The sequence below is a fragment of the Geotrypetes seraphini genome, chromosome 5 (assembly GCF_902459505.1).
Source record: "Geotrypetes seraphini chromosome 5, aGeoSer1.1, whole genome shotgun sequence".
In the NCBI taxonomy this organism is placed as follows: Eukaryota; Metazoa; Chordata; class Amphibia; order Gymnophiona; family Dermophiidae; genus Geotrypetes; species Geotrypetes seraphini.
The window spans coordinates 49115961-49128548 of NC_047088.1; the positions used below are offsets into that span (position 1 = coordinate 49115961).

Below are 12588 nucleotides of genomic sequence, written 5' to 3' on the forward strand. Positions count from 1 at the left end.
GATAAAGAAGGGGATCACGAATAGATCGGAGAAGGTTATCATGCCGCTGTACTGGGCCATGGTGCGCCCTTACCTGGAGTAATGCATCCAGCACTGGTCACCATACATGAAGAAGGACATGGTACTATTCAAAAGGGTCCAGAGAAGAGCGACTAAAATGGTTAAGTGCTGGAGGAGTTGCCATACAGTGAGAGATTGGAGAAACTGGGCGTCTTCTCCCTTGAAAAGAGGAGACTGAGAGGGGACATAATCGAAACATTCAAAATACTGAAGGGAATAGACTTAATAGATAAAGAGAGATTGTTCACCCTCTCCAAGGTAGGGAGAACGAGAGGGCACTCTCTAAAGTTGAAAGGGGATAGATTCCGTACAAACGTAAGGAAGTTCTTCTTCACCCAGAGAGTGGTAGAAAACTGGAACGCTCTTCCGGAGTCTGTCATAGGGGAAAACACCCTCCAGGGATTCAAGACAAAGTTGGACAAGTTCCTGCTGAACTGGAACATATGCAGGTGAGGCTGGACTCATTTAGAGCACTGGTCTTTGACCTGGGGGTTACCATGTGAGCGGACTGTTGGGCACGATGGACCACTGCACGATGGACCCAGCAGCAGCAATTCTTCTGTTCTTATGTTCAATGCTGCAGCAAGTAAATGCACTGAGGCTCAATTTACCACAGTAGCATTCTCTTAAGGCTGAATTTTGCAAATGGTGCCGTTATTGGGTGGCACCTCCAAACACAGCCCCATTCATGTGTCAATCATGCAACTGCACTGTTTGCCGAATTGCAGCTTTGTGAAAGGTAGGCGCTGGAAATGTAGGCTAGGGTTTTAAAGGCCTATATTTCCGGCACCTACCTTTCACGAGAATTGCATGTATGGAGGCTCCTAATGGTGCCTAAGACCACTTCCGGTGTTAACATGCCCACAGTAACCTTAGGCGCTGTAAGACACCTCCTTAAATCTCCATTTTTTAAAATGGCATTTTAATTGGTTTTTAATTGGTTCAGTCAATTACTGTGCCAATTAAACCAATTAAAACAATTAAGTTAGGCAGCATTAGGATGCCTAACGCCGCCAAATTAGTATCTGAGCCAGTGGCAGCCAGACTCTACCAGTGTGCAGGCAAAAAAAAAAATAATAATAATTTATTTGATTTACTTTTAATTGTGATTGTTTTGTGTTGATTTTAAATATATTTTTGTTTTTTGTTTTATCTGGCACATGCTAAATGCAAATAGCTTATGAAAAGTGACTGAAATGACAGAAAATGAAATTTTGAATTTTTTTCATCTCATTTAGTTTACAAAATGGAACAAATCTGCACAGGATATGTCGCTGACATTTCCTAGGTAGTTTCAAATGATTGCACATTCCTGCAAGCCTCTTGGGGGTTCATCACATATTCAGAAATATATTAAGTCACTCTCTCTTTTTTTCTGAAAGGCCAGGCAGAACAAAGGAAGTCAAGGAAGCAGACCAGATTACAAGGCTAAAAGGTGCTTATATTGTTATTTTGTGGGGGCTAACAAGCCTAGCTTAGCCACTAGTCACTGCAACAAGTTATATGTCTACTTGGTGTCTAGGTAGACTTAGCTCTGTTTTGCTACTGCTTTGAAGCATTGTGATTAAATGTATCATAACAAAAAGATGGTTTCCAGGCCCTGCCTTATACTAAGCAAGAGCAGTGCTAAAACACTGAATGGGCCAACAAGGACCTTTTTCTAATACACAAGGCTCTATTTCTTAGTAAGAACTCTTGTAGTCATTCTGCATAGCCAGCAGGGGAAATGAGAGGAAAACAAAAGCAGAGGTTATAAAGCAATGAAAAGTCCTTCAGCATACATTTAATTCCACAGTTCACTCAACATTTAACAGTGTGACATGAATACAGAATACAAGAGAGTAATTTAATAGACTCTTGAACTCCGCAAAGGTTAACAAAAAAATTGGCTATTACTGTTTATGCATTCATGGTACAAATCCTTACTCTAATTTTCAAAAGCAATAAGCACTGGGATCACATTTGAGAATGTTAAAATAATTTATAGGTTTTATTTGTGCCAGAACAAACCTTCTAGATATGGTTTTTTTTGTTGTTGTTGAGTGGTATGCAAACAGGAAAAATATCTCTTGGATCATATGCTATTATGATGAAGGTGGAGGAGAGGAAACTCGAACTACCTCATCCTCAGAGAATCTTGGAACTCTCACTAGTTCCTGCAAAGACACTCCTCGTTACCCATCTGTGAGCAGAAAAGCCTAAGGGAGGCCCCTTGAGCCCTGGGTGAGCTCACCTCCTCTTTGAAGGGAAAGCGATAGGGAGTGGGTAAGACCCATGAATGTCCCTATGGAAATGGACAAAAGGAGTCCAGTAGTGAGTAGTATGAAGAGATGTGCTGGGAACCCTTGGAGGAGAAGAATCTAGCCATGGAAGTTGAGGAGATGGAGGAGTGGGATGAGAACATGGAGGTAGATGCTTAACCCTTGATTGCCCAACAATAGTGAGGATTTTAGAAAGGTATATTCTGATCAAAATCAAGTGGGTGGTGATCTCACTTGCTGCTTTGTGGTGGAAGGGGAGAGGGAGGATTGAACTCACCATATCTGGCCACCAGTCAGGCCATATCTGGCCACCAGTCAGTCTGGCCACCATATCTGGCCACAAGTCAGGCTGAATAGTTCAGGGTGAGCTCTTAAGTGCATTTGCATCCTCTTCACATGGGAACTCATTTACATTATTTATGTGCTAGCCTTATTCACAAAGTCTATTATAATTACAGGATTGTTGGACAAGTTGGGTGGAATCCCCCGACCCATGAATTATCCTGAAAAAGAAGATACTAAGAAAGGACCCTTGGGGCAAAAGACAGTTTCTCAATGTGACTATCTTAGGACCTCCAGTTGGCTACCCGGAACATCAGTGGAAGCTAGTGGAGGATCTTTGTTTACAGATTTCCAAACCAGAGAGCAGCCTGGCAATGACACTATCCAGTAGGGGGAGATGCAGAAGAAGAGAAACAATCTGCTATTTGCATTACATTTGATCAAATATATGTACATACTTTTGAAAATCTAAACATACAGTATGTCTGTAATTCAAACTATGCCCCTACCTCTAGAAATGTCATTGCTTATCATGGGTGAAAATATGTGTGACATGATATTATCCCCTGGATTCTGTAAAGGCCACCCATATTTGGACATGGTTCCCAGATCGGCACGCAAACTAATGATGAACCATCAAGATATTAGCAAAGATGTTAGATGCTAACAATCAATTATTGGATTTAACAAACAATTGTCTCAGTTCTGCAAGTCTGACATTGCAGTATAGTAAATTGTGAATAAATAATCAGGATATACTATACATGGGTTTCTGTCCTACATCCTATTCTATAACATGCATGTCTAAATTTTATAGCATTCTTTATTGAATCACAGCTCTTTTTAAGCTATCAAGCTTATACATTAAAAGCAAACGCTTATCCTTTACAGCAATGTATTGATTCAGTTTCCAATAACGCTGGAACAATTCATGTGGTTAGATGATAAGTCATATTATCTTCTTCAATTTCCAGCCATCCAATACAAAAATGGCGGAACAAATATAAAAGTCAATAGCAGCGTTAATGGATTGTGCAACTAGTGCAAATAGTGCAAACAATAATGTAATGTGCTGAAGTGCTGTTAAAGTGCTGTTTAAAGTGCCATGTGCTTATTACTTCAATGCCTGGCCCCCCGACCCAGGTTTCGTGTTCTTCGTCAGGAGGGGTCTAGGTTAAAGCAAACTAACATTAAAAACATTTCAAAGTTAAAACAAATACATACACACTCTTGTAACTGAATCTCACCAATCTTATATCAAATATCAAACTCCTCTTATATCAATATAAGTTACTAGGGCTCGTAACTTGGGTGAAAAGCTTAGATACAGGAGGGGAGCTCATTGCAGACAGAGATTATCTGCTCACAAACCTTGTGGTCATTGCAGCACTTGAGGTTATGTATGGTGTCAACCTTTCATATCTATTCCAAATTTACAGGGGAAGAGATTTGATCTCACTACGGGCACCAACTGTGATTCCCAGGGAGTTGTGTACTGCGTGATCTGCCCCTGTGGTTTGCTGTACATTGGCCAAACTAGTAGAAAAATTAAAACATGCATTGTTGAACATCTTAGTAATATCCGCAGGGGCAGAGAATCCGCCCCCCTGGTGGATCACTGGTTGAGGGAGGATCACTCGTTGGCAGATCTGAGATATAAAGTGCTTATACATATTAATCAATATTACATTACATTACATTAGGGATTTCTATTCCGCCATTACCTTGCGGTTCAAGGCGGATTACAAAAGGTTAATTTAAAAAAAAAACAGAGTTACAATGATTAGCTAGAGAGGTAAGTTGTAGATCTTATAAACATTTAGCGGGTTGTTGAGGGTGAGGTGGTTTGTAAAAGAGTTAATAGGTGGTCATAGTGGAGGTTCTTTTGTTATTATTAGTGCAGTAATGGGTAGATCAAATGTCAGTTTTAGAGTTACTAAGAGGTCGTGATGTTATTGCTGCTTCAGGAATTTCTTGAAAAGTGTGGTTTTTATTTCTTTTCTGAACGTCCTATAGTCTGGGGTGGTCATCAGAAGGTTGGAGATCTGGTTGTCCAGCCTTGCGGCTTGAGTGGCTAGGAGGCCGTCGTGTAGTTTTGTTCTTTTTACTTCCTTGATTGGGGGGGGGGGGGTATGAATGGGGAGTGCGTTTTTCTGTGTCTGGTAGTGGGTGCTTGGATGAGGCGATTGTTTAAGTATGATGGGCTGTCTCCGTGTAGGGTTTTAAATAATATGCAGTAGAATTTGAATTGGATTCTTTCTTGGATTGGAAGCCAATGTGAGTTGATGAAGGCTTCAGTGATGTGGTCATGTTTTTTCAATGAGTAGATGAGTCTCAAAGCTGTATTTTGGATTGTTTGGAGTTGTCTAATCAATATGAAGGAGATATATGTAAACTTTTATTACAGAAAGAACAACAATTCATTTACAATTGGAATACGTTATCCCCTAACGGTTTAAATTCAGAAATCGAGTGGTTAAATACATAGGTATATGTGTGGTGTCCTCAGGTGTAACGTCATTTCCGTTGTTCTAATTGTAGAATTTTGGCCAGATGGGTGTGTTAGTGAGTGCGTATGCATTTAAATCCGGGAGCTTAGGTAACTTCAGCCAGTTCCTCTTCCGGTGTCGTTCCCCGATTTAGCTTGTCTGAGAAGGTATGTTTATTAACCTTATATTGATATAAGAGGAGTTTGATATTTGATATAAGACTGGTGAGATTCAGTTACAAGAGTGTGTATGTATTTGTTTTAACTTTGAAATGTTTTTAATGTTAGTTTGCTTTAACCTAGACCCCTCCTGACGAAGAACACGAAACCTGGGTCGGGGGGCCAGGCATTGAAGTAATAAGCACATGGCACTTTAAACAGCACTTTAACAGCACTTCAGCACATTACATTATTGTTTGCACTATTTGCACTAGTTGCACAATCCATTAACGCTGCTATTGACTTTTATATTTGTTCCGCCATTTTTGTATTGGATGGCTGGAAATTGAAGAAGATAATATGACTTATCATCTAACCGCATGAATTGTTCCAGCGTTATTGGAAACTGAATCAATATATTGCTGTAAAGGATAAGCGTTTGCTTTTAATGTATAAGCTTGATAGCTTAAAAAGAGCTGTGATTCAATAAAGAATATTATTATTTTCATCACAGAATTCTAGTAATTTTCTCCCTACTAGTAAATTTAAATTTTATAGCACACATTTGGAGAAAGCAGGGTTGTTGTTTTTTTTATTTGAGGTTTGGTTTAAAGTTTGGTTTTAAGTGTTCATTTCATGTTGAAGATGGGTTAAATAATTATGTATGCACAACATGAGTAATACAAATAAGTTAGGCTTTTACAACAAGCTTGATTGACTATCATTTTGAACAAACCAAGGAACATTTCTTTCCACTTTTGGTGTAGGTTGAGGTTTTATATTAGCTGGTTTTCTTGTCCCTGACTTTGGAGAAATATGGCCTTGTTGGACACTTCTGTTTGAATCTTGGGAGTTTATCTAATAAAGACATTTTTTTTTTTTCTTCATATGATCTTCTTCTCTTATTTTTTCCATGGTGGAACTAGAGGACCGCCTGGCTTATTGCATTCTTATAACAAATTTGGTGAACAAATGTACTGTTATAGAATATTAGCTTAGCGCACAGTTTTTGGCACCTAACTTTTAGCAAACTATTGAATTGAGCCCTGTATACATATATTTCAAAGGACTGTCCTTACCATACTTAAGACACTCTGGGGGTAATATTCAGCTGGCGTTGGTCGATTTTTTCAAATGTTGACTGTCAGGAGCTGAATTAGGCCTCAATATTCAGTGCTGTCACCCATATGAGTACCGGTATTAAATATCTAGGCTTTGTGTAGGTTCTGGGTGTGTCCAGAATAGAGCCAGTCTGGTGCATTTATTCAGCCCACTACTCAGCTAGCTAACCAGGAAGGAGGCTGATTATCATTAGTTCCTTTAACCCCTCCCAAAGAATTCCCCTTCCTTTATCCCCAGCCCCATTTGATCTAATATACCCCCCCCCAAGCCACAAGCATCCCTTATTCTGGTCCCCTCCTACCTCCTTGTAGGCCCCTCCTAGCCTACACTATGGTCCCTGAAGGTCTAGCAGTTAAGGAGCAGGAATGACTCCACTCACTACTGCTTATTCTGCCTGAGCTCAAAATGGATGCCATGACTTCTAGCAGCAGTCTTGTGAAACTGCTGCTAGAAGTCATGACATCATTTTGAATTCAGAGCTGGCATGGGCAGGAGATCATCAGTGACCCTAAGGTAGGCCTGAGGGGTCTACAAGGATGTAGGATGGAGTTCAGGTTAGATCTTTTGGGGTCCAGGTTCAGGTGAGGGGAAATTCTATGGGGGTGGGGGGAATGGATGAAGGGAGCTAACAATATTCAACCCATCAAGTTAGGATGGCCTTTTAGCTCTTCTAACTATACCTAGTTAGCTAACTGAGTTGCTGGCTGAATACTGCAGCTGTGCCTCTATTCAATCCCAGGACCTCTCTTGTACTAACCAGATAGTGCCAAGGCAGCAACAAACAATATTCAGTACACTACCCAATTAAGTACTGTTAAATATTGGCAAAATATCAACTCAGTAGAATTTAACTAGGCAGGAACCTTATCTGCATGTTTAAATCCTTTTATATATTGGGCCCTCTTTCTTTTTTGTACAGTACATTTTAAGTCTTACATGCTGTCATTTATATGTGGATATAGCAACTTTTCTAAAAATAATCACTTGTATGCATATGATTTTAAGTTATAATTCTATTGTTTATACCATTATCATAATCATCATTTATTGTTTTGATATTCTGCAAGGTACAGTACCACCAAAATGTTTCTATGCAGTTTTCAATAAAACGGCTGCAAAGAAAAGCAGAGAATTATCAGAGTAGAAAGAAAGGAGAATTAAGGGAAAACTGATCTGAAAAGGTGGGGTTTGAGAGCAGCTTTGAAGGCAGAAAGGAAGGTTTCATGGTGAAAGTGGGTTGGAAGGGCATTCCATAGTTTAGATGAAGCGTAACTAAAGGCAGATTTGCATGCAGTATCCAGTCGAATTATAGATAAAGAAGGGCGGGAAAGCAGGCCAGCAGCTGATGAGTAAAGACAGCGGGGAAGGTTACAAGGAAGAGACGATGTGGATAAGAGGAAACATCAACTGGACACCCCTTAAAGGTGTGTACTAGCAATTTAAATTGTATTTGAAAACTGACATATATCCTATAGGGGAGTAATTCTATAAGGACCACCAGTTTTAAGTGGCAGGAAGGCATTCTAATCATTTACACATGCAATATGTATGCACTGTGATTTTGATGCATATGCTTTGCTGGTGGGCATTTGCATAGCTGAAGTTTGAGTAGTGGATGGACGGAGTGGACAGGTATAGTTATACATTATAGAATTCTATCATTTAAATGTGTACATGTTGACCATGGGCTGGTGTAAGTGGCAGGGAAACTGCCATAATATAGGTATTTTTAGCCCAATAGTACTAGTATTTAAAAAGAAATGTAGATGCCTACTTTTCTTTAAAGAACGGAGTTAAAATCATCACCAAAAACACTGAGCACCATATTACTCTCAAGGAGGGCAATTCTATAACAGTGCACTTATATTTAGGTACTCCATTGGCCTATGTGGCACCTATTCTATAAAGGAAAGTACCGTATTTTCACATAGATAATGCGCACCCGTGTAAAACGCGCACACGGGTATAGCGGGCGAAAAACACAAATTTATGTACATAAATTTTTATATACCGCGCACACCCGTATACCGCGCATGCTGCCCGACTCTCCTTTCACCTGCCCCGACTCTCCTCTGGAGACCCCGACTCTCATTTCGCCTGCCCTGACTCTCCTTTCCCCCTTGAAGTCCTGGCCCTACCCTGAAAGCCTGATGCCCCCCCCCGAAGTCCGATTCACCCCCCCGCAGGACCGCTCGCATCCCCACCCCGAAGGACCGCTCGCACGCACCCGCACCCCCACCCTGAAGGACCGCTTGCACCCCCACCCCGAAGGAGTGCTCGCACTTCCACCCCGAAGGACCGCTCGCACCCCCACCCGAAGGATCGCTCGCACCCCCACAGCCTCCCCCCCCTCCCCCATGGAAAAGCTGTCTACCTTGTTTCTGGATGCCAGCGAGCCCAGCTGTTTCCTCTGCCGGCGGTCCCGCCCCTTCTCTGAGCCCTGCTGCGCTACTTTTTCTTCCGGCGGTCCCGCCCTTTCTCTGACGTCAGAGAAAGGGCGGGACCGCCTGAAGAGGAAGCAACGCAGCACAGGGCTCTGAGAAGGGGCAGGACCGTCGGCAGAGGAAGCAGCTGGGCTGGCATCTGGAAACAAGGTAGACAGCTTCTCCATGGGGGAGGGGGGAGGCTGTGGGGGTGCGAGCGGTCCTTCGGGTGGGGGTGTGAGCGGTCCTTCGGGGTGGAAGTGCGAGCGCTCCTTCCAGATGATGAATCGGGCGTCGGGGGGGGAAACTATGTAAAAAAAATTTTGTACAACGCGCTCACGCATATAACGCGCAAGGGTATGCGCGGTTTGTAAAAACCACGTATAACGCATGCGTTATATGCGAGAAAATACGGTAGTTCCTTACCTCTGGATTCTATATAGATCACTCAAATTTGGGTACTTATTGAAGATCCATGCACAAATGAATTAACTAATGAGGTATCTCGAGGACCGGAATTGCCTACCCCTGAGCTAGGATAACAAGATTGGGAGTGAAAGATTGTTTCTTCACAAACGTATTGCGCACGGAAGTGCAGCAGTCTGCGGCCACCTTTAGCAACTGTTTCCAAAATGCAATGACTAACTCCTCGGAGCTTCCTTTAATTCTGTGCAATTATCTTGTTCTTCTTCTCCTGTAGCTGAACCAATATATTCTATCACTGCAGAGATTGAATCACATGCGGAACCAGCAATGGATGATATGATTAAAAAAAAAAAAAAAAAAATCCCATCATTTTATTCTTGCGTTCTTATTTCAAGGCAGCCCTTGTCATTCAAGTCCACATTTCTTGCAAGCAGCAGGTCACTGATTAAATGTATTACTGCGGTGAACAACTTACTTTGCTGCCAAGAAGCTTCTATTGTCTTTCTTTAAAAAATATAAGCTGGAAGTGGTTAAAACATGCAACTGCAGTACTATTGTGTTCTAGCCTTCATCAAAATGCAAGGCATTCATTCTGTCGAGCAACTCGTTCCCTCTAAGGAGGGACAGACATTCTGCTGCTCTGTGATTCCTTATCGCTCATATATGTTTTAAAATAGAACCAATCATTTTCAGCATTTTTTTTCCAGCTTTGTCTCTACCAGGTGTCTACTTATTTATTTATTTCAATTTGTATCCCGTCCTCTCCAGAGAGCTCAGAACGGGTTACACGGTAACCTACGTAATCATTAGCAAACAGGGTACACAAGACTAAGACAACTAACGCAACTAGAAGGTGAATGCCATGAACAGTGCAACTGGAGAATTGCCAGATCATTTATGCATATCTTTTGCTAATTCTATGTATCATGCACAACTGCAATTTGGGAAATCTGTGTAAGAGACCATTGTCACTAAATCCTATTGAGCCGACAGGAAAACAAAGAAAAATGCATGAGGTGACTTACCGTACAGAATTGTAATGAGAGATACTGGCATGACAAGAATTCCCACTAGCATATCTGCTACAGCCAGGGACATCAGGAAGTAGTTGGTGGCATTCTGCAGCTTTTTCTCCAGGGACACTGCCATAATTACCAGGATGTTTCCTCCAATGGTCAGGACGATGATAACCAGAATCAGGAGGGCTGGCCAGTTCTTATCTGTGAGAGAAGTACGGGAGACTTCTTGCACTTCAGAGTTATTCAGAGGATCAACCGTGGGCAAACTCTGATTCAGAGTCAAACTATTGTTTATGTGCCAAGCCATCAGATCACTGTGCAAACTAAGATCTAGAGTAACAGACACCGTTGTTAGGCTTATTAATATTCCAGTGCCACTTAGAGTGCTCATAATCTGCAGTTGATTTCCCCCTATTAAATTGTGTCTCGATGATATTTCTTTTTCTTCAAATAGAAAGTCCAGAGCATAAGGAGAACTGCACTGATGCTGTGTGAGAAAATGCTTTGATTTTCCATAATGGTCTAGACCTCATAGAATTTATAGTCGAATTCCTGTGATCCTCTTCTGACATATTGCTTGATAACTGCTTTGCCTCCCAGAAGGACAGAAGTAATGTCCAGTCCGTTGTTATGTCCAGCATTCTGAAAAGAAAACAAAAAAAAGGCACAAGCTTCTTTTTTTTCATTGAAGTCACAGTATACGCTGAAACTTTTTTTAAAAAATGATTATTATTTCCCATGCAAGTGTTTTTCCTAGCCTGGTTATCATGTTCACCAGACTGCAAATGCCTTATGGTCACAGAGCATGTCTCCAATTGGACAGAAATGAAACCACATCAACATGACCAGGCTAGCATACTCTCAAGATATCCAAGCACAAACATTGTCATGGGATGTAAGCCCTGCTTCTAGGGAATGCTTCAAATTAGAAGATGAAACCCTGGAAGACTAGACTCCATCTTTGGGAGGGATTACCAACTAATTTTCATCTCATTGGTGGTCATATTTGGAGAATTTTAAATTGTGTTTACACTAAATGAGCGTCGGGAGCAGCGCGGGCCATTCAGCGCTAGAAACTGCTATCGCAGTTTCGTAAAAGAGGGGGTTAATGAGGAGGAGAAGAAAGTAGGAAGGGCTGTTGTTCACACAACTCTTATGATATACCAAACAACACTGCATTGCTCTGTTAGATATTTTTCTTCTTTATTTCTTGCTTCTTCCGCACCATCATCTATCTATTTATCTAGTTTCAGGTTTCTTTTAAATTTGATACTATCGCTTAAAATATTTCTAAACGGTGTACATGATAAAAATGGGGACATAGTATTACAAATTAAAACACAGACAAGTATTTATTGGTACTTCAACTTGATAAACCACAAGGGGACCACAAGTGGCTTCTATGCGGTTAACACGTCACAGCAGATGTGAGGTTCTCTCTGACTATTGCAAAAAGGAAGTGTGAATGGTTAAAAGCAGGGATTCTGCAGCAGATGACAAGGAAAGAGTGATATCAGACTCAGGGTGAAAAAAAAGGGAGAGGGGAAGAGGGAGTGGAGACGAGGTCAGAGGCTGGATAGGGAAGCAGCATAAGCATCTTTGAAGAGAAAGGTTTTGAGCAGGAATTCAAACTCACATTAAGTGCAAAATCTAGCCCATTTTAGTAAAAGGGCCCTTTTGTTTTGGGGCTTTTAAAACTTTATCCTGATTATTTATTTATTTATTTAAAAGATTTCTATACCGCATAAAGCCTACACGGTTTACAAAAAAATTAAACATTGCATATATTTTTATTACAAAAAAACAGTTCTTTGCTCTTCAAATCACCCAAAAATTGGCCCACAAATGGGGGTCCCGGTTTATATTTGGGTATCCACCAGCGACCACCTGAAACCCTTCCGGATTTCCTATAGGCCTGCCTTAGGTCGGGACAGGAGGGATCCCTCCCATCTCCTGCCCCGACCAACACTAATAATTACCACCCTCCCTCCTTCCCTCCCTTGCGTACCTGTTCCCTGGTGGTCCAGTGTGTATCTCGCTCTGAAATCCTTTGTAAAGATAGTAGCCAGCGGCACAACTGGGCCGTCACGCAGGAGCGAGCTTTTCATGCTCCCGGCCAGCCCTGCACCGCTCCTTGATAGGCTGCCGCAAGTTCTGGCGGGATTCGCGGTTCTCACGGCAACCTATCAAGGAGTGGTGCAGGGCTGGCCGGCAGCATGAAAAGCTTGCTCCTGCGTGCCGGCCTGGGTGCGCCGCTGGCTGCTACCTTTACAAAGGAGGATTTCAGCGCGGGATTCACACTGGACAACCAGGGAACAAGTACACAAGGGAGGAAAGGAGGGAGGGCG

General features: G+C 41.8%; 1 protein-coding gene across 1 annotated transcript in view; it reads right to left on the bottom strand.

Moving 5' to 3' along the window:
• HTR2C (5-hydroxytryptamine receptor 2C) overlaps window positions 1-12588 on the bottom strand; it is a 298238-nt gene that overhangs the window by 110492 nt on the left and 175158 nt on the right. Inside the window, exon 5 of the mRNA XM_033946497.1 lies at window positions 10247-10882. Coding sequence (XP_033802388.1) covers window positions 10247-10631 — 385 coding nt within the window. The 5' untranslated portion in view covers window positions 10632-10882. The remainder of the gene's footprint in view (window positions 1-10246; window positions 10883-12588) is intronic.